This window comes from Babylonia areolata, chromosome 23, assembly GCF_041734735.1.
Source record: "Babylonia areolata isolate BAREFJ2019XMU chromosome 23, ASM4173473v1, whole genome shotgun sequence".
Taxonomy (NCBI): domain Eukaryota; kingdom Metazoa; phylum Mollusca; class Gastropoda; order Neogastropoda; family Buccinidae; genus Babylonia; species Babylonia areolata.
In genome coordinates this window covers 10,764,173-10,787,518 of record NC_134898.1, presented here as the reverse complement: position 1 = coordinate 10,787,518, position 23,346 = coordinate 10,764,173, and the positions used below count along the sequence as shown (strand labels likewise).

The 23,346-nt window shown below is 40.1% G+C and overlaps 1 protein-coding gene across 2 annotated transcripts; it reads left to right on the top strand.

The window, feature by feature from the left end:
* The first annotated feature begins 2,305 nt into the window (after window positions 1-2,305).
* On the top strand, window positions 2,306-13,262 carry LOC143298240 (uncharacterized). 2 transcript variants are annotated; one of them, XM_076611053.1, is made up of 4 exons: window positions 2,306-2,458; window positions 6,050-6,091; window positions 9,896-10,184; window positions 11,452-13,262. In XM_076611053.1, the coding sequence occupies exons 3-4, from the start codon at window positions 9,896-9,898 to the stop codon at window positions 11,601-11,603; spliced, it is 441 nt and encodes a 146-aa protein (XP_076467168.1). In that variant the 5' UTR covers window positions 2,306-2,458; window positions 6,050-6,091; the 3' UTR covers window positions 11,604-13,262. The 2 variants fall into 2 exon arrangements, with proteins under 2 accessions (XP_076467168.1, XP_076467167.1); XM_076611052.1 differs by having other exon boundaries at window positions 2,307-2,458; window positions 7,997-10,184.
* The last annotated feature ends 10,084 nt before the right edge of the window (window positions 13,263-23,346 follow it).

Sequence of the window (23,346 nt, the reverse complement as noted above, 5' to 3'; positions counted from 1 at the left end):
AGTAATTAAGGGGACACTGGAGAGAGTGAGAGAGAGAGAGAGAGAGAGAGAGAGAGAGAGAGAGAATGCGAATGCGAATGTTTTATTCATAATAGGCCATAGCCCCTCATGAAGGGGGTGGTGTGAAAACATTGAATCAATCGTGCATCACATTTAACACTGAATTCAACAAACAGAATTACAATACGCGTTACTCACTACAGATAGAACGAATCTGAAACGCCTTATACAAATATAATGCAAAACGTTTGACAACATTCTCATTCACAGATGCTAATAGCAGTGCAAGTTTGAAAACAGAAGGTTGTCTGTAAAACTTTTTAGGAATTAATTGTTCTCTGAGATCATCCAAGGCAGAACAGCAAAATACAAAATGAACTTCACTTTCCCGTGCATCATTACATAATGGACACACAAGTTCACTTTCATTATGTGTTCTATAACGAAAACGATGAACAGTTATATCAGATACCCCAAATCTAAATCTTGTCAAAATAATTTTTAAGTGCTTATCCATTTTCATTAACATATATATGTCGGCATGCAGTGCAGTGAGTTGAAATGTCGATACAAATCAAACCTGTTACTGTCCTGAATGTGGGCACCCCACTCTTGCCATCTACAATCAATAAGTCTTTCTCGAAACATATTTAAAAATGCACTTACATTCCCAACGCCTTGGTTGATCCACGCATACCCGAAACCTAATTCGCATAATTTTACTTTTACTTTAGTTGCCCAGTTTACCTTGCCTCTAGCATCTAGGTCATATAACATTTTATATGCTTTCTTTGGTAGTCTTGTATCTTCCATTTCAATCAATTTTAACCAGTATTTTATACATCTTACTGCTGAGTTTATATATATTGGATACCTACATGTTTCACCATAAACTAAGTCATTTGGCGTTTGTATCGATACATCTAAGAATTTCTTCAGGGCAAATAAGTGGACTTTTTCACAATGTATTGAAGCGTTATCTAAGCCCCATACCTCAGCACCATATTGAACAATCGTTTGTACTTGTGAATCAAAAAGTTTGATAAACACTTGGAAAGACTGATTCCCTAAATTTGACAATTTCTGCATTATACATAACATAGCATGCTTTGCTCTGCTCGCTAGATCTTTACAAGTTACTGAGAAGCTTAATCGTGTTGAAAAATATATTCCTAAGTATTTGTATACATTTACAACAGGTAGAATAACTCCATTATAAAACCATCGTAGAGAGAGAGAGAGAGAGAGAGAGAGAGAGAGAGAGAGAGAGAGAGAGAGAGAATTGAAGTGAATTGAATATATCGAATAAATTCTATTTTTAGTGAGGGTAACAGAGTAAGCAAGCAAGACAATGCTTTTCCCCCCATCCAACCCTCAGCGAAGGGGAAACAGTAAAATAAAACAAAACTGAGGGGAAATCATAACATCAATACAACTTGCACATTTGCGTGTGTGTGTGTGTGTGTGTGTGTGTGTGTGTGTGTGTGTGTGTGTGTGTGTGTGTGTGTGTGTGTGTGTGTGTGTGTGTGTGTGTGTGTGAAGACAGAGGAAGAGTTAGACAGAGAGACACAGAGACAGAGAGAGAGAACGAACGAATGAACGTGTTTAATGAAGGAAGTTGAATAAGCATGCATATGCTTTTTATACGTCCAGAGCTCAGGGCAGAGAACTGAAATCAAAATATTCTCAAAATAACAAAAGGTTATAGAAATACAAACATGACATTCAAATACACTCGAACACATACTAAACATTTACAGATGTATGATCATAAGAAGGGGGGGGGGGCGTGGGGGGAGGGGGGGGGGGCGTAATGACTAGACTAACAGGTTACATCAGGACCTCGATTTCGTGATTCGCGAATTCCCGATCTTTTTCATTATTGTTGCACCTCGTCCCATTTCCCTCCAGCCCACCATCGTTTCCTCCTCATCCCGCCCCCCCCCCCCCCCCCCCCCCCACCTACCCCCACCCCCAACACGCCCTCCCCCTTCCCCGCCTGCAAAGCTTATGACTCAACAAATAACTCAACAAAGAAGTCATGAACCACAATTACTAGGTTCGGGAATTCCCGATCATCTGTTCCCCCCTCCCCACTGTCCCCCCCCCCTTCCCCCCCCCCCCCCACACACACACCTCTCCTCACCCTGTTACGTCATTCCCCTCCCCCCCCCCTACCCCCAACCCCACCGCCCCCACCCCACCTCTTTCGTCGGTGTTTTCGAGAAATGTGACGGAATTAAAGGTAACGTCAGCGACGCGTTTTTGTTGTTGTTTTTTTTTAAACTGGCGCTTTTTCAGAAACCAGTCTTTCCAGCGAGCCTCATCGTTTGGAATAAAAGGCACACCCATCCTTGCAGCCAGCCACAGCATGCACTGGGAGCGGCATCCGGCAGCAACGCACACTGCAGTTCCTGACCACTTTAACCAACGACACTCTGCGTAATCAATAACTGAGGTAGGTGGTGAGTGAGATCAGTGCAGTGTTTAGTAGTAGTAGTATATAGGGACTGGCAGTCATCTGCATGCCTAGACCTCTCTTCCTTTTTATGTCCCCGGCCATCGAATCTTCATCTTCACTTCTTCAATTTATTTTATTTATTTATTTTCTTCTTTTGTTTGTTGTTGTTGGGCGGTGTACGCATGTACACTTCTGCAAGAAACTATGTTTTATTCATCATTGTCAAAACATTTTTCTTTTAAGATGGTGTTGGTGTCAAGGAGATTTTTTAACGTGTTAGTACCGTGACGGTGCAAATTTAACTTCGGCTGGTAGTGCATTCCATATTTGTGCAATTCGGTTACCCAATGAATTTTTTCTAATGTTGGTGTTGCAGTGTTCTAAACAAATTTTCTTTACTGAGTTCCTTGTACTATCATAGTCCGACATTCTGAAGATGTCTTGCATTTAGATCATTTATGTTATTTAATATCTTATAAGTTTCAATCCATTCTCCTCTTACTCTTCTACCTTTTAGTGAATGTAGATTTTAGTATGTAAGTCTTTGTTGGTAACTCATATTCTTGCATTCTTTTAATAATTTCGTTGCTCTTCTTTGGACCCTTTCTAATGCTATAGATTGCCTCATAAGGTATGGGTGCCACACAGTATTACCATATTCTACATGCGATCTGACTATTGCTTTATATAAAGTGAGAAATACAAAGTTACACTTTTAAACATTAAAATAAAGGTTCCATTTGTCAGACCATTCTTGTATAGTGTATATAAGTCAGTTTGTAATGTGAGATTGTTGCGTGCATCACCATAAATTTGAGTGTCATCTGCAAAAGTTTTACATATACTTTGTGCAATCAGGTTATGGTACTTTCTTAGGTACCCAATGATTAAAAGTTTAATTCGTTGCCCTTATATGTGTCAGTTCTTACGGGTTCAAAAATGTATATTTTGTCATTTGATTATGTGATTCGTTGTTTGTTTGTTATGATTTTTGTTTTGTTTTGTTTTGTTTTTGTTTATTGTTTTTGTTTTTTGGTGTGTTTTTTTGTTTTTGTTTGTTTGTTTGTTTTGTTTTGTTTTTGTTTTTACAACAGAATGTTAAAGTAAAGCCTGTCACTTCCGAGTGCGTCCGCGCTTTTGGGGTAGCTGCATCATCAACAGTCGGTCACGCATTTATTTCTTTGGAAAAATGGCGACTGCTTTGATGCGTGTTCGAAGTGATATCTCAGCAAGTTTTGGTTCGATTTTGATGACTTTTGTTTTTCTGGAAAGCGAACAGTTGTTGAGTGTGTAAACATGGCTGCCAGAACGTACAGTGCAGAAGAGGCGGTTCTAATTTGTTTTATTTTTCACACAATGTCGACAGTAGCAAATACGAAAACGCGATAGAAAACGAAAGTAGGCCAAATGTTGTTCAACTGAAGTGATTCTGGTTATTTTAGATGTTATTACATGGTATAAAGTTATTTTAGATGTTATTACATGGTATAAAGTACATCAATAGTTTGGGGGTGGGGGCGTGTTGGAAGTGTGTGTAGAAAACAACAGCAGCAGCAACAACAACAACAACAACAACAACAACAACAACAACAACAACAACAACAACAACAACAACAACAACAACACACACACACACACACACACACACACACACACACACACAGAGAGAGAGAGAGAGAGAGGGTTTTCGCTTGAAACCGTAATTCTGAGGTTTCCATCTACTTTGAAACCCCCCAGATGAAAGCCCCTTGCTGTTTACAGTGAGCTTTTGTGTTGTAATATTGTATGATCAGTGTTTGTAGGTGTGAGTGTATGTGAGAGTGTTTATGTATAGTGTTTAGTATGTTTGGAGCAAGATGATAGCAGATTAAACAACAAAACTGCACATGGTTATTGTGTCTGATGCATTTCCAAATATTTTAACACTATTTCCAACCATGAAATACATAAACATGATTTTTCCCCAAAATACTTTGTGTATTTTTTAAAAGAATCTCGGTTAATGCCCCATGATTGGGATTTATATCAATCCTGTCAATGTTGAACATATGATACATACTGTATGTATTATAATCTCCATTCATTTTTCTTCAAGAAAACATTTACCCTTACATACTTTTGTAGGATATCTGTTGACACATATTGTTACTGCACATTCCTATATTGTTCTAAAAGTTTGTTGTTGTTTGTGTGTGTGTGTGTGTGTGTGTAAATGACGAATGTGTGTAATGGTTGCTGGTTTTTAGTGAAAAGAACACAGTGGTGTCTTTTTCTTTTCCCAGACAATTAATTTGGTACATATGCTCTTTAAATCTAGGGGCAAAATATGTTATTTTGACCAAATCTCGACAGGTTCTTATCCAACTCCACGCAAACAAACTGTTTGTTTTTACGAGATACTGTCTCAGTTTGGTCAAAACAACCATGCTAATTTGCACCCAAATCCAAGTAATAAATGATAGTAAGATGGGAAATTAGACATCCATGACTAAATATATCCAGGGAAGCCTTACTGAAATGAAACAAGTATTTGGTTCCAAAGGAATTAATCTCAACAACGTCTGCAAAGATTTTAATAAAGCAACAACAAAAACAACAGTGATAATAATAATAACACATACTGATCTAAAAATGACAGAAATGATTACCTGTTGATTGATCTTTCATTGCAGTCCAGACACTGTTATGTGAACTTAAAAAAAAATTCTCAAAAATTTTTTTAATGATTACCTGGAAAGCACTATATAATAAGCATATACATACAGCTATACCTATAAAGGTAATTGTCAACTCAAAGTACATGATAACAATAATTTGCTCTCTTTCTTTCTTTTTCTCCCTTTGTCTTTGTAAACTGAGCTTTGGATATGTATGGGAATATCAAGGACTAGGTGATGAGAATATGTTTTTGAAAACTTTTCGACAATAGGCTGTAGATGGCAAAACTGGGGAAATGATATCCAGTCAAGTGATAAATTCTTGTCATTACAGATCTCATGCTTCTACACATTCAGTTAAGACTTATCTTGTGTTTGACATGGAAAGACATCTACAATTTTTATCAACAAGATTTGAATTTGGCGTTTCTGAAATCAACCTGCACAGGTACTGCTACAGAAATATTGAACTTTCAGAGAGGCTGTGTCCTTTGTGCAAGGAGTCTAATGAAGATGAAGTTCAATTTGTTTGAAATGTCCTGTGTTGCATGATTTTCACATACGATTTATTCCAAAGAAATATTATGAACATCCATGTTTGTTTAAATTCTGTTTATTGATGACATCATCTGATAATAGTGTCATACATAATCTCACATTGTATTTACATATAGAGCTTTTAAGTTCAGAGAAAGGGTATTATCATAATTTCATTAATCAATTGTGAAAATAGTGAACGCTCACTGATAGTTATGGTGACATTTGCATATTGTGTTATTGCCCTTCATTCTGTTGTGGCTATGGCCTAAAATGAATAAATCATCTCCATCAGTCTCAGTCCCTGTGTGTACATGTGTATGTTTTTTTTTCCTTTTCTGTTTATTATCATTTTTCAAAAATCTTTTTTCATTCCCTTCTGTTTTCCCCACAGGTGGTTCCAGAGCATATCTCACCATCAACAGCTGAAAACAAGGTACTCATATTTATTTCAGTTTACTGCACTGTCAAACAGGGTGACCACAGAGTTTATGTAATCATTCAGACAAAATAAAGATGTCACATTCAGTAAATCACAAATGGACCTTTTTTGGGTGTTGATAAACTAAAGCATGAAGCAGTCTTGATTAGAGGCCAAGTCTAAAAAAAATTTGTCTTTGCATTTTAAGTGTGAGGCTTCCTTAGCAAAGTACAGGTGCTGTCCTGTATTTACTGAACATCGCCAATGATTCAGCAGCAGTGCAGGGTCTCTTCCAATGTGTGGCCTCAAGACATTATGGATGTTACATGGTGAAGATATATCTAGAAGTTGTAGACGGCGAGGCAAGGTTGGTGAGTTAGAAGTGGGTAAGATTTGATTCAGATTTTGCTCTTCTCATTTTTAAAGTGGCATTTTGTTTGTGTGTGTGATTTCGAGTGTGTGCATGAGCGTGCATGCAATCTACGCATGCATACCTGTGTACACATTTGTTTGTGTCAGTGTGTTTATCTTCAGTGCTGAATGAAGAGACTTACAAATACCCAGTTATTCTGAATAAGGACAATTGCTATCATTTGATTTTTGTGTTAAGCTTAGGATGCAATCATAATGAATGTTTCTACTTCACAAAAACTGGAGAAAAAAAAACATATGCAGGATATTATTGGAACTAATTTTAACTATATGATATAACCTCTTTCATCAAGTGGCACCAAAAAGAAGTCACTGTAGCAGATTGGGGAGTTACCTTGAAACAAATGAAACAGCACATGTATACAAGATATTAGTGGAACTAATTTGTGTATATGTGATATAAACTCTTTTGTCAAGTGGCAGCAAGAAATTAAAACAAGTGGTAGGCTGGAGAATTACCTTGAAATAAATATTTAAAAAGTAGAAAAATAAAAATAAAACTCTGGTGGTTCCGGGTTAGAGTGTGCCATAATACCCTTGTGACAAACTGAATCTTGAAGAAAACAGGGACTGCAAACCGTGATTTGTGTATCTCCTGTGGAAAGTAAGATTTGGTGCAATACATGCAGTATTATATTTGGAGCAGCACATTTTCTCAATATTTCTTGGAGGGAATTGGAACACAGACAGTAGAAATGTGAAAACTGCTCAAAGTAGAAAAAAGAATCACCCTCGATGACTGTTTTGAAATGTAAGAATTCTGGCAGGCTGATAATTCATATAAAATTGTATTCTGAAAGCTGACATTTGCAGTGCTCAGCAAACAACTAGTTTCTAAACTTCTGAATTTGTAAATGTCTATTCCTTCAAAGAGAAGAACATTCTTTGCAAGGGTTAAAAAACAAACAAAACAAAAACAACAAAAAACAAACCAGTAAACAAACACACATCATCAACAACAACATCAAAATGTCACAACACGATAAGTATCTCTTTCAAGAACCTTATTGGTGGCAGATGTTCCTATTTCTTAAAACAGTTCTCTAGCCAAGCCAGTTTCTTTTACAGTCAGACCTTTATTGGTAATGCAGGCACCATCATCGCCTAGATTTTGAAGACAGCTGTTACAGCAGAAAAAATGCCAACACAAGTAAATGAATACCATTTGTGGCATGATTATTCAAAATAATCTTCTGAGAAAGACTTTGTCCACTCCAAGAATAAAAACTACTTGCCTTTTGTGCAATATGGTTATTTCAAAATAGTAATGAGGTCTGGACCAAATGCTGACCAGCACTTAACACAGGATGTAAGCTGTTGTTGATTTTATTTCATTTTTTGGAAAATGCTTGACAGTTTTTGCCACCACCATGGGTAAAACTTCATCTGACACACATAAACCAGACACTTACACAGGCTTCAACAACATCCATTATCTCCTATCTTTTCAATGTAGGAAAAGTGAAAGTACATTCATGCTGTTTTCAGGTGGAAAGGTCAAGAAGCCAAGGCCAATAAAAGTCCCCATTTCAAACATGAGAGCCAGCAGACCCTGACCTTGCTGACAGTGAAAACAGCTGGTAGACCTGGTCCTGGTCAGAATAGCAGAACAGTTGAAATGGGAGCATCAGAATCATCAGTCTCTGTGAATGGTTCCACAACTGTTAATCATCCAGACACAGGAGAAACAGTGATAAACAAAAAAACCAACTACAAGGTCTCTAATAGAGCTGGACCTGTGCGTCTGTCGACCTCGATTGATGAAGCACACAGAAGGGAAACCCAAAGGGAACAAAATGAGATGAGCACTGCCAAGGACATTGCCTTGGGACTACGCCAGCAGCAAGCCATCAAACCCCCACCGCCATACCAACAATTCACCAAATAACGTTGAGACCTCCACATTATTTGAAAGACAGCAGAGGTTTCCTTCCCGACAAACATTGCATGACATCCACTCCCGATGAAATGAAATACACACATTATTTACTTTATGATCCACATTTGTACCAACTGATTTGGAACAAAAAGGGCAGAAGTTGTCCAAGGGGACTGCTCAAGGCATTTTTTAACTGGTTCAATTTTGCTTTGAAAAACACTTAAGAGACTGCGACAAAGATCATGCTCAAGTGACCTGAAAACGTCACACACACAATGGGGAACAAAACACACAGGATGAGTGGGGTGAACGTCACAAGCCACAGTACTCTAACTGTCACACCACCTGACGGTTCTGTCCGAGCGGAGAGATTTGACAGAGAGGTCCAGAATGGCTTTGTCCTTCAGAATGAAAGACGCATGGACCAGTGGGATCCTTATGGAAACCATCAAGTATTCGCGGAGGGCTTTAGTTTTGTAGAGACAGACAACACCATTGTTGAAAAAAAATCAAGTAAACTGGACAGAGACCTGAAAAAATGATTCAGATTTAGCAAGTGACCTTTGCAAAGATGTTGCTGAAAAAGACGGAATCAGTTGTCTGCAAGGACACTGTAATATAAAAATGTTGATCAAGTTAAGGAATACAAGTTTCAAACTGGATTCTTGGTCTTTAAGAATGAGTAAACAAGGAAGGCTGAAATGACATTATGGAGATTTGAACATGGCCCTTTTGAACTGACATAAATATAACTGATTTTAAAAGCTGCCAATAAGAACCATATCCCACCAATACTGCAAAGAAAGAAGGACAGTGATTCTATCAAGAAATTGGGAGGCAGGAATGTACGCTATATTGAGGAGAGGGGATGGGCTTGTGTGAGAAAGCTAACCTGTATCTTTAGTAGTTTTTGTGTGTGTTTTTTCCTAACCATAGCTATATCTAGTTCATTGGTTCTTGCTTAGTAACCAGGTATTAGCCGTTTGACAAAGATAACATAAGGTTGGTTGGTCGGTTGTGAGGTGCATGAACAAACATATCCTTTTGCTTGTGAGGTGCATGAACATATCCTTTTGTAAATCTTTTCCCATTTTTGTTTATAAAAGTGCATGAATATACCATTTTCTTTCTTTCTTTTTTTCTTCACATTTGTGGTTTTTCATCCAGTTTTATTACAGTGCATGTCATTGCTACTGTAATATTCATCAGTCTTGATGTTGATTTAAAAAAGATTCAGGTCATAGGAGAAAAGTCACACAGATCTTAGCAGAAAGTCACATATTTTATTGTCATGGCTCAGTTATTTATTGTTTCTGTCCATAATAAATTACACTCAGGATTTTGAAGAAGAAGAAGAAGAGATCATATCAATTACATAAAAACATTTTCATTTTCCCGACTGGAATTCATCAATACAAAACAAATCCTTGTAAAATGAAATTCAACAGAAACCAGAAATCATAAAGAAAGAAACTGACAGAAACCCTTTCCCTGTATATCATCTACAGATGGCGAAGGAAGCGAACAAGGAAACAGAGCTGTCCACAGGGGCCAAAATGATGAAAACTATTGCTGACTTTTGGAGAAATCTGTTCGTGTCAGAAACAGTCGTTTCCAGAAACAGCTCCTTGACAGTGACGTCGCCGCTTGATGGGTCCACAGTGACAGCTTACCGGGATGAACTGGAAAGGAACGGAAAGCTGCAGAAAGCAGTGCATCGTTTGGAGCACACAACGTCCTCCGCTGACCCCTGTCAGAAAACCACAGTCTTCGAAAGGCGATATCCAGAAACAGATTGTAAGGACAGATGCACGCATCAAACTCCTAGAAACGCCATGCTTGCATATGATGCGCCTGAAAAGGAGGCACCTACTAAATCAAACTGGTTTTTTTGTAACATTTTGTAGATGTCTTGTCAAGTAAAGGAATGTATTGTAAACGTGGACAGCATAGGGAAAACAAACAAAAAAACTATGTATTTTATTAATTTTTTGAAGAATGAGGTTGGTGGCCAATGGACAGGAAATCTACAGTCACAGGAAATCCCAGTTGTTTGCAATCCGTAGAGTTTAGTTTAATGACCAATTAGCAAAAAGTCCTCAAGGCCAAGTTGTTCAGGCCATGGGTCTTTAATGAAGTCTGCAAACCCGACACTGCTGGTAAATAAGCCCTCTCCCTCAGCCTGCTTTCCCCACACCTCCCCTGTCCTAGGCCCAACCCACACAGTAGAAACCAACAACAAAAAACACAAAACAAGAAGGGAAATGAAAACATTCAGTGAGCATGTGCCTTGATTATTTTCAGTTCTGACAGACTGCACAAGACAGAGAAGCTCTTGTTGGTCAGCAATAACAACAACAAATTACAAATCTTTGAAGGAAATTAGAGCTGTTATATTATCAAGATGAAACAGTGTTGTACTAGTTCCTAAGCGAGTAATGTGAGAGACAGCTGGATGATCAAATTTCAGACACCCCAGCTGCCATTCTCTTACACTGATTTTTCTTTCTGTTCTTGTGATGTATAAGCCTTTCCACATACTGAGATAGCAGTGGAAAACTGATTACATGCCATAACACCGAACATGAGCAGTATGGACCTCAAACAGATTTCTAGTTTTCACTGAAACTATTTGACTTGTGAAAAGACCTTTCTAAACTGAGTGATGCTACAACACACAGTTCACATGCAAAAAATAGCGAAAAACCCAGATATATTTCGTATGTCATTCAAAAGAGACTCAACTCTTTTCCATGTCTGTTATACAGCATCTTGAATGATCCAAATCAACACAGCGTTTCAAATGCAGGTAACAAAATTAATGCAAGAAACTATGGAGCACAGACATGCTGTGGGCAGTTTACCATCCCCAGGGAAGAGACAAATCATTTTTGGAAATGTTTACAAATTGAGAGAGAAATCTACCATTTCATAATATTTCACTTTTGTAATTAAAAAAATAAATAAATAAAAAATCAGAAAATGAAATGAAAACCTATCCCCAAACAAAAACAACCCCAAACCATCCTGTACAGCTTCCATCCTTCCTCTGATTACATGGCAGGTGTGGACCCACGCACAACAGAGAATTATGGGCAGCGAACAGAGCCAGGCCAGGGGTCGGGTGGTGTGTCAGGGCGGTGTGTTTGTGTCAGACGGCCAGAGCATCAAACAGGTGGTAGATGTTCAGAGGGATGCGACCTACACTCACCATGACGCCTCGTCCATGGCTGTCATGATGAACCGTGATGTCCAGTCTGCGATAAGTCAGTTTGACACAGCCCTGTCGTGCGTGGAAGGCTTATCTGGAACCAAGGCTATTGTTCACAAGAAATAATGAACAGGCAGTGCACTGTATACACACTCACACACTCAATATGCAGAACATTGTTCACTAGTAAAAGAAACAGGCAATGCATGTACACTTGCCTACTTAATATGAGAAACACTGATCGCAAGTAAAATAAGCAAGAAGAGCATTACACACATGTACACCGTATTATGTTGGTGGCTGTTGATTGATGGAGGGAGGAGGGATTATTGGCTTAATTCTATTGAAGAAGTGGGGTGACATATTTTAGTTCATGAATCATAAAATTTTTACCTCCAGTGAAAGCAAAATTTACTGCGAAGAAAGGAAAGCATGAAACGGCAAAGTGTGTACACACATACATAAACTTATGTTGACATGTGATTTTTGCTTTTTGTGTGTATTTCAAAGAATTTTGGTTAGTGTGGGTTTGAAATGCTACTTAGTTATTCAGCTATTGCATTCCAAGATTTATGTAGTAGCTTCCATGTTGTCTGATGTATGAGACTTTTTTGAGAATATTACTCAAAAGAGGGTAGTTACAGCTATGGTTTGTACATTTTCAATACATTTTTTGGGTGGTTACATGTTTTAAAGGATGGTGTTGAAGTTTTTTTTTTTGTTGTTTTTTTTTGCTGCATATATGGACAAAGATTTCATTAACATGTTAAAAATGCTTTTGTGGCTTTGTACAATTTGTGCTTGACATTGTATGATTTTATGTACAGAGACAGAGCTTTTCTTTATGATCCATTTCTTCTGTAATATCCACATTAAGCAGTCTTTTTGAGTAACTTTTTCTATTTCCATTTCTTTTATAATGCACACATAAAGCAATCTTTTCGAGGTACTTTTTCTTTTATTGGGCATTTTGAAAATGGATGCCTCATGATTTTTTTTTTAGTCTTAAAATTATATTTAACAATAGGTAAATAAATAATTCAGATAAAAAATATCTTTCTTTTCTTTGAAAGCCACCATGGATACAGAATGGCCAGTGTCACTGATACTGAAATGGTCCTGAGGGATGATGATACATATCGAGGACTTTTTCTGTTCTGACATTTACAAGATGAAGAAGGGCGAAGAGAAAGTACAAAAGCTGTTTTATATTAATCATCACAATTATATTGGTAGTTTATAGATTTTGTCATAAAACAGAGAGAGAGGGATGTGTGTGTGTGTGTGTGCATGCGTGCATGCCTGTGTTTGTGTGTGTGTTTTTAATCACTTTCCCTTATAAAAAAAAAATTAATGTGGTTGCTGTTGTATGGTTTAAATATCACCTCACAAAGAGGACTACAACAGCAAAACCAAACAAACTCAAATAAACCAAAACTAATATCATTACTAATACAACTATTGTTGGGTCTACATATCCAAAAATTATCCAAAAATGTAGACCCAACAACAGTTGTATTAGTAATGATATTAGTTTTGGTTTATTTGAGTTTGTTTGGTTTTGCTGTTGTAGTCCTCTTTGTGAGGTGATATTTAAATTTGTGTTTCACTTCGTGACCAAGAAATATGCACACAGAAAAATGAATAAAATAACATAAAAATCATCTGTTTTAATTTCTTATCTTTTGTAAGGACCACACACACACACACGCGCGCGCGCGCGCGCGCGCGCATGCACACAGACACATACACACAAAATCACACACACACGCATACAGACACACACACATGCACACACACACGCATGAACACAGACACATACACACACAAAATGACACATACAAAATCACACACGCACACACACACACACACACACACACACACACACACACATGTACACACACCTTTCTACTGTATTTATTTAGACCTCAGTTTCTACTGCAGCTTGTAAACATTTTACACAACTTTTACACAGATTCTGATCATGGATAATTCAAGCAGTCCTCTCTAACCATGCGACTGAAACAGCTTGTGTGACAGCTGCGTATTTTTGACACAGCGTGATTACCTGTCTAATGCTCGACTAAAACTGAATTTATGACATGATTGCTGACAGAGTCATTGACATAAGTAACTATTCAAAATCAGAAGTGAGAGGTGAGTGAGGGATGATTCCTAGATTCCTATTCATGGGGCAGCACTCTAAATCGACTGATGATCACCCATGGGCATTCTTTTAAAGAATGTAAGGAATGCACTGATGATTTCTGAGTATGCCACAAGTGTGTTTTCCAAGCAACAATTTGAAATTGAATATCTGTCATTAACTATGTAACCAGGCTATGTGACTGTTTGTTTTATAGAGAGTCAGCAAGTCAGCTGCCCTTCCTCAGTGACAATAATGATCGTGTCCAAAAGCAAAAATGATCAGGTTTCTACACACACACACACACACACACACACATCCATGCAAGCATGCACACATCGAGAGAGGGAGAGCATACAGATGAAATACATCATCAACAGAACACGTTTTGATTCGCTCAATATGCAATAATCACTTACAATAAAAGAGCAGATTTTGTGCACATTTTATAGGGTTCATCCACTCAGTCTCCAATAACTCACATTTTTTACCTTTGGCATCTGAACCGGAAAGTGCTTTCCCTCAAACACACACACACACACACACACACGCACACGCACATGCACGCACACACACAAACTGGACCATTCTTCCACACATTCTATGACAAAATCATTCAGTAACCTGCTTACCAAAAAAAAAACGTTCAAGTGTCTGAGTCTGTACTGCCTGCTATATCAGACCATTTGTCCATGCTTTTCATGGCAAAATACTGGCAGTCCTGCAGTAGCCTGCTTACCGAATAAGGCATACAAGTTTCTGGGTCCTGAACATAGCATGCAGGCGGGTGCCAAAAATAAGTATGAGTATCTGTGCAATGGAAGACCTGAGAGAACACAGAATATAAGGACGATTAAAGACGTTCTCAAGTCAAAGTCTGGATAGTTCGAAGGAGCTCGACACCTTCTTTACATGACAAAACTATTACGCATACTGCAATAGTTGGAAGTCACCAGCCACCGTGGCAAAGTGGTTAGCATTGTGGACTGACAACTGGGAGGACACAGGTTTGAGCCCCATCAAAGGAGTGCTGGCGGGGTTGGGGGGTCATTAACTTCATGGACATGTCAATGGCAGTGCTACTCAGTTTATTTTCTGACCAACACTGCAGGTGCCTTGTTATCTCACAATTTGGTTGATGCCATAGAGCAGCATGAGAGTGGAGCCATGTGGAGTGGTCCCCAACCTAAATGGAACCCCTTCACAGCATAGAGCAGCATGAGAGTGGAGCCATGTGGAGTGGTCCCCAACCTAAATGGAACCCCTTCACAGCATAGAGCAGCATGAGAGTGGAGCCATGTGGAGTGGTCCCCAACCTAAATGGAACCCCTTCACAGCATAGAGCAGCATGAGAGTGGAGCCATGTGGAGTGGTCCCCAACCTAAATGGAACCCCTTCACAGCATAAAGCAGCATGAGAGTGGAGCCATGTGGAGTGGTCCCCGACCTAAATGGAACCCCTTCACAGCATAGAGCAGCATGAGAGTGGAGCCATGTGGAGTGGTCCCCGACCTAAATGGAACCCCTTCACAGCATAGAGCAGCATGAGAGTGGAGCCATGTGGCGTGGTCCCCGACCTAAATGGAACCCCTTCACAGCATCGTCATCACTCCAATCATCACTCGTCATCATCAAAATATTGAAAAGAAAATGTCTGATATTCTGGGGGTAAAAAGCACAAAAAAACCCTCCTTAGTAGTCAAATGAGCAAGCAAAAAACAAACGGAAAACACTTAAATCCCCCCCCCCCGCCCCCCTCCCACCCACACCACACACACAAAAAAAACCCAACCCACATCTAAACATTCGTTAACAACACACTTTGAATACTGCCAAAGTGTGAGCAATGAAAAGCAAAAACAGAAGCACAGACAAGTGCTTTGAGTGGAGTTTTGTGAGAAGAAACCTATTTAAAAAACCCAATTATGTAAATAATCTATAAAAGTCATGTATATGTGAGTGTGCATGGTTGTGTATCTGTGTGTGTATGAAAGCATGAACATGCTTAAAAATATACAATTGAATATGCTTAGTTACTGAACAGACAATAACGAACAGAAAGAAAAAAAAATCATGTTTACTTCACTGTTTCAGAAACTGTGGGTAAAATGGCAACACCAATGTTAAAATACTGTCAACAAATATCAATGTTAACATGTTGTTTCGTAACACCCATGATTCAGGCAGTCCAAATAAAGCAACAAATAATCAACAACAACAAAGCAACTCCTTAACCTCCATTTCCTATTTTCTAACCAACACCCTCCCTCCTCCTTCATAGCCACTGATGAGGAAAAAATTTTAAAAAGTCTTCATTCATATTAATTTTACCATGTGCTTTGATAAAGTAATGATAGTGCTTTGCGCTGAAGATCAGACTCTGTATGTTATATGAACAAGCGTAAAAAAAAAGAAGAAGGTAATAATATAAATGTTAAAGTATAGTCACCAACACCACAATCACCAACATCACCACCACCACAATTTGTCATCAGTGATTGTCATCATCATAATCATCATCATCACCTTCGTCAGCATCATTGCAACAACAATAATCCATCGCCACTGCAGTCTACCAAACTGTTGACACCATTGATTAACAGAACCATATTCAATAATGACAATAATGGAACGACAGTCCATCGTGTATAAATTCACCACCACAACCACCCACGTGATAAACAGAACTGTATTTGAAACAGCACTCACGGAATGACAGTTCAATTTCACACATAAATATTCACCACCATCACCACCACCACCATCACTTCCACCACCACAATAAACAGGACCATATCAAATAAAATCATTAATGCAATGAAAATCCATTACATTCATTCACCTCCACTTCCACCACACAGTAAACAGGACCATATCAAATAATGACAATAACCTAATGACAGTCTATTTCATTCATATCCACCACCACCACCACCACCACCACTGCAACCACCACAATAGTAATGGCAATCTGATCACAGAAACAATAACCTATCGGATTCGATAAACAGCTGTTCACATCATCATCAATAATTCCTTAATAATAATAATAAGAAGAAGAAGAAGAAGAATCTTATTACATTGTTACTGTTAATAGCAATAACAATAATAATAGCAATTATGAAATAATAATACCAATATTATCCCTATCATTATCGTTATTATACAGTGGTAATAATAAATGAACCACAATCCATCACAACATCTTTTATAAGACTGATCACAGCATCAAAAGTCTCCCCCAACCACACCCCTTCACACAATAGCCTCCTCCCACCCTCCCTCACCCATGAATTAAAGTGAAACATTAAAGACTGGGCAAAGAAAAAAAAGCAATAAATAACCCCCCACCCCCCCCCCAAGAAAAAAAAACAAAACAATTCAGTAAAATCAAACTTTTACAGTGCAACCTAAAATTGAGCAGTAAAACTTTGCAAGGAGGAACAAAAGAACGCTGTATAATTATGTAGGCACATGGTGTATCGCCATCCAAAACTGTGCTGTTGGTGTTTTTAAGAGGTGTCTGAAGTGACAACTGATGCACACTTAATTAAGGCACTTAACAACAAACAAAGGATATATTAAAGAGTAACAGTGCAAAAGATATCTCAGGCAGAAATGATGAGAAACCTTTCACCCCCCCCCCCCCCCCCCCCCCCCCACCCCACCCCCCAGCCCCTCCACAACCCCTACCGCCAGCCCGCCCCACTCCCCAAACGAAAGAACATCAGCAAGAAAGAAACAGTGTTATCAAAACAAACAAAACTCTTTCAAGGAAGAAACTCAACAGACGTAAATGCTGCCATCCTGTGATTTCAAAGGACAGAACCAGAAGAAAAAAAAGTTGGTAAACAATAAACAAACAACAACAATCACAGGGCTGTTAAGGAGGGGGAAGAGGAGGAGGAGGAGGAGGAGAGATTGTAAACAATAAACAAACAACAACAATCACAGGATTGTTGGGGAGGGGGAAGAGGAGGAGGAGAAGGAGAGATTGTAAACAATAAACAAACAACAACAATCACAGGGTTGTTAAGGAGGGGGAGGAGGAGGAGGAGAAGGAGAGATTGTAAACAATAAACAAACAACAACAATCACAGGGTTGTTTAGGAGGGGGAGGAGGAGGAGGAGGAAGAGGAGGAGAGATTGTAAACAACAAACAAACAACAACAATCACAGGGTTGTTTAGGAGGGGGAGGAGGAGGAGGAGGAAGAGGAGGAGAGATTGTAAACAATAAACAAACAACAACAATCACAGGGTTGTTTAGGAGGGGGAGGAGGAGGAGGAGGAAGAGGAGGAGAGATTGTAAACAATAAACAAACAACAACAATCACAGGATTGTTGGGGAGGGGGAAGAGGAGGAGGAGGAGGAGGAGAGATTGTAAACAATAAACAAACAACAACAATCACAGGGTTGTTGAGGGGGAGGAGGAGGAGGAGGAGAGATTGTAAACAATAAACAAACAACAAGAATCACAGGGTTGTTAAAGAGGAAGAGGAGGAGGAGGAGAGATTGTAAACAATAAACAAACAACAACAATCACAGGGTTGTTAAGGAGGGGGAAGAGGAGGAGGAGGAGGAGGAGAGATTGTAAACAATAAACAAACAACAACAATCACAGGGTTGTTTAGGAGGAGGAGGAGGAGGAGGAGGAGGAGGAGAGATTGTAAACAATAAACAAACAACAACAATCACAGGATTGTTGGGGAGGGGGAAGAGGAGGAGGAGGAGGAGGAGAGATTGTAAACAATAAACAAACAACAACAATCACAGGGTTGTTAAGGAGGGGGAAGAGGAGGAGGAGGAGGAGGAGAGATTGTAAACAATAAACAAACAACAACAATCACAGGATTGTTGGGGAGGGGGAGGAGGAGGAGGAGGAGGAGGAGAGATTGTAAACAACAAACAAACAACAACAATCACAGGGTTGTTAGGGAGGGGGAAGAGGAGGAGGAGGAGGAGGAGAGATTGTAAACAATAAACAAACAACAACAATCACAGGATTGTTGGGGAGGGGGAAGAGGAGGAGGAGGAGGAGGAGAGATTGTAAACAATAAACAAACAACAACAATCACAGGGTTGTTTAGGAGGGGGAGGAGGAGGAGGAGGAAGAGGAGGAGAGATTGTAAACAATAAACAAACAACAACAATCACAGGGTTGTTTAGGAGGGGGAGGAGGAGGAGGAGAGATTGTAAACAATAAACAAACAACAACAATCACAGGGTTGTTTAGGAGGGGGAAGAGGAGGAGGAGGAGGAGAGATTGTAAACAATAAACAAACAACAACAATCACAGGGTTGTTTAGGAGGGGGAGGAGGAGAAGGAGAGATTGTAAACAATAAAAAAACAACACCCAAAAACAACAAAAAAACCAGTAATCACAACAGAACTTTTTCCAGTTATGCCATCAGCACCCATGTGCACCTACAGTAAAATGCCTGTTTAAGACACACTGTGAAATGCAGAAGCACATGCAGGACAGAAATCTGAACGATCATGTGTAGCACAGACTTTCGTATTTAAAAGGCATAGTGATCTCTGCTTGCTATTAAACATAAAGATAGAAATAAATTGATTTAAAAAAATTTTTTAAATCCACCAATAACCGGATACTTCTTAAGACTTCCCCCCCCCCCCCCCCCCCCTCCTTTTTTTTTTTTTTTTGTTTGTTTGTTTGTTTGTTTGTTCACAATACAAGCATATGATTCCGAGATGGGTGAACATACATCACATACATCACACTGTACACATAGTGGCACCATGGCAGAGTTGGTTTTGGCACTGGATGTTTGTTCCACTTCCAGTGTTCAGTGTTCATTGTTTGAGGCTCTATGGTGCTGGACGTCTGTTCCACTTCCAGTGTTCAGGGTTTGAGGCTCTATGGTGCTGGATGTCTGTTCCACTTCCAGTGTTCAGTGTTTGAGGCTCTATGGTGCTGGATGTCTGTTCCACTTCCAGTGTTCAGTGTTTGAGGCTCTATGGTGCTGGATGTCTGTTCCACTTCCAGTGTTCAGTGTTTGAGGCTCTATGGTGCTGGACGTCTGTTCCACTTCCAGTGTTCAGTGTTCAGTGTTTGAGGCTCTATGGTGCTGGATGTCTGTTCCACTTCCAGTGTTCAGTGTTCATTGTTTGAGGTTCTATGGTGCTGGACGTCTGTTCCACTTCCAGTGTTCAGTGTTCATTGTTTGAGGCTCTATGGTGCTGGACGTCTGTTCCACTTCCAGTGTTCAGTGTTCAGGGTTTGAGGCTCTATGGTGCTGGATGTCTGTTCCACTTCCAGTGTTCAGTGTTCAGGGTTTGAGGCTCTATGGTGCTGGACGTCTGTTCCACTTCCAGTGTTCAGTGTTTGAGGCTCTATGGTGCTGGACGTCTGTTCCACTTCCAGTGTTCAGTGTTTGAGGCTCTATGGTGCTGGATGTCTGTTCCACTTCCAGTGTTCAGTGTTCAGGGTTTGAGGCTCTATGGTGCTGGACGTCTGTTCCACTTCCAGTGTTCAGGGTTTGAGGCTCTATGGTGCTGGATGTCTGTTCCACTTCCAGTGTTCAGGGTTTGAGGCTCTATGGTGCTGGATGTCTGTTCCACTTCCAGTGTTCAGTGTTCATTGTTTGAGGCTCTATGGTGCTGGATGTCTGTTCCACTTCCAGTGTTCAGTGTTCATTGTTTGAGGTTCTATGGTGCTGGACGTCTGTTCCACTTCCAGTGTTCAGGGTTTGAGGCTCTATGGTGCTGGACGTCTGTTCCACTTCCAGTGTTCAGTGTTCATTGTTTGAGGCTCTATGGTGCTGGAAGTCTGTTCCACTTCCAGTGTTCAGGGTTTGAGGCTCTATGGTGCTGGACGTCTGTTCCACTTCCAGTGTTCAGGGTTTGAGGCTCTATGGTGCTGGATGTCTGTTCCACTTCCAGTGTTCAGTGTTCAGGGTTTGAGGCTCTATGGTGCTGGATGTCTGTTCCACTTCCAGTGTTCAGTGTTCAGGGTTTGAGGCTCTATGGTGCTGGATGTCTGTTCCACTTCCAGTGTTCAGGGTTTGAGGTTCTATGGTGCTGGATGTCTGTTCCACTTCCAGTGTTCAGGGTTTGAGGTTCTATGGTGCTGGACGTCTGTTCCACTTCCAGTGTTCAGTGTTCAGGGTTTGAGGCTCTATGGTGTTGGACGTCTGTTCCACTTCCAGTGTTCAGTGTTCAGGGTTTGAGGCTCTATGGTGCTGGATGTCTGTTCCACTTCCAGTGTTCAGTTTTCAGGGTTTGAGGCTCTATGGTGCTGGATGTCTGTTCCACTTCCAGTGTTCAGTGTTCAGGGTTTGAGGCTCTATGGTGCTGGATGTCTGTTCCACTTCCAGTGTTCAGTGTTCAGGGTTTGAGGCTCTATGGTGCTGGATGTCTGTTCCACTTCCAGTGTTCAGGGTTTGAGGCTCTATGGTGCTGGACGTCTGTTCCACTTCCAGTGTTCAGTGTTCAGGGTTTGAGGCTCTATGGTGCTGGATGTCTGTTCCACTTCCAGTGTTCAGTGTTCAGGGCTTTGAGGCTCTATGGTGCTGGACGTCTGTTCCACTTCCAGTGTTCAGTGTTTGAGGCTCTATGGTGCTGGACGTCTGTTCCACTTCCAGTGTTCAGTGTTCAGGGTTTGAGGCTCTATGGTGCTGGACGTCTGTTCCACTTCCAGTGTTCAGTGTTTGAGGCTCTATGGTGCTGGACGTCTGTTCCACTTCCAGTGTTCAGGGTTTGAGGCTCTATGGTGCTGGACGTCTGTTCCACTTCCAGTGTTCAGTGTTCAGTGTTTGAGGCTCTATGGTGCTGGATGTCTGTTCCACTTCCAGTGTTCAGGGTTTGAGGCTCTATGGTGCTGGATGTCTGTTCCACTTCCAGTGTTCAGGGTTTGAGGCTCTATGGTGCTGGATGTCTGTTCCACTTCCAGTGTTCAGGCTTTGAGGCTCTATGGTGCTGTATCTTTGTGAAAGGCTCTTCACTCCAATTTCCCTCACACTGTCTCAGAATGGGTAGGAGGGAGAGGGCTGGGCCCGACCTCCTATGCAAAGACCTAGACACAGTGGGTATGACACCATCGCCCCTTTATGCTGAATTAGACGGTGGTCCTTTCAACATCACACAGGGGAATCAGTACAAGGGAGAAAGTAAATTTAAAAAAAAGTAAATAAATAAAGTTTACAGCTTCCTACGGAGAAGTACCTCCACCCCATCCCCCACCCCCACCCAGCCCCCTTTCCCAGCCTTTCAGTTTCAAATCCAAGACACTAGGTTTCAAAAACAGTTTCTGACAATGCCAATTCAACTGCTAAAGAAATGAATGAAAATGTCAGTTATGAAAGACAAAAGAGAGAAGAATAACATTCAATGATTCATGGCTAACCAAAGACCTTCGCGGCAAGCCAAAGATCTTGATTTTAACCTGTGTTATACTGTGCAGTTTATACAGTGGTCAGCAAACACCCAGCAGCTTTGTGTATGGTGAAAATAAAATCGAAATTCACTGATAAAATGATGTGAAAATGAAATTGAACACACACATACAAAATAAAAAAACAACAACCAAAAACACACCAGTAGCTGTATAAGCCTACTGAGATTAATGAGCAACAAAACATTTTTTTTCAGTAAACATGGTAAGTGAAAGTAATTCAAGGAACCCTGTTTTTGAGAGAAAAAAAAAAGATGGAAAAACAAAGTAAATAAATGCACTTAGTGTGAGTGTACATGAACATGTGCATACATTCATACAAGAATAAAATATCATATTCATGTATGGATGTATGTACTGGCACTAATTTATATGTATAAACATATGCAAACACAAAACACGTCAGCCTGTCTGCTTAATTCATTATACCAAGATTATCAAAAACTGTAAAAAAAAAAAATCAAAAAAAAAAAAAGAAAAAGAAGAAAAAAAGATCAGAAATGCTTCAAAGCAACACACACACACACACACACACACACACACACACACACGCACGCGCGCGCGCAAATGTACAAAACGTTAAAAAAAAGGCCATATAAGCAAATAACACTGCAGAATGGACAACTAGTGTGCATCCCAGTGTTCACAACATCACTGCCTAATCACCAGAGCAAAACAGCACAGACAGTGGATCACAGACTGGGAAAAGAGAGAGAGAGAGAGAGAGAGAGAGAGAGAGAGAGAGAGAGAGAGAGAGAGAGAGAGGGAGAGAGAGAGAGAGAGAGAGAGAGGGAGAGGGACAGAGAAAGGTGTCAAGGCTTTCTTGTGAAAAGAAAAGGGCAGGGACCTGGAAGCCAGAAACTGCAGACAATAGTGAAGGAAGAAAGAAGTCAGAAACACACAGAGAGAGAGAACAACACACATGAGGAACTTTTCTACAACATCCTTTCCAGAAGGTGGGGACGCTGTTCATACTGAAAGACCCCCTGGCATCGCAAGAGGAAAGGCCATCATTTTGAATACAAACTGACGGGCGCAATAGCCGAGTGGTTAAAGCGTTGGACTTTCAATCTGAGGGTCCCGGGCTCGAATCTCGGTAACGGCGCCTGGTGGGTAAAGGGTGGAGATTTTTACGATCTCCCAGGTCAACATATGTGCAGACCTGCTAGTGCCTGAACCCCCTTCGT

Bases quoted from the DNA above. Each gene is read 5' to 3' on its own strand.
- LOC143298240 (XM_076611053.1), top strand. From the start codon at position 9,896: ATGGCGAAGGAAGCGAACAAGGAAACAGAGCTGTCCACAGGGGCCAAA. The intron at 10,185-11,451 runs GTAAGGACAGAT...ATTACATGGCAG, and splicing joins GCGATATCCAGAAACAGATT to GTGTGGACCCACGCACAACA.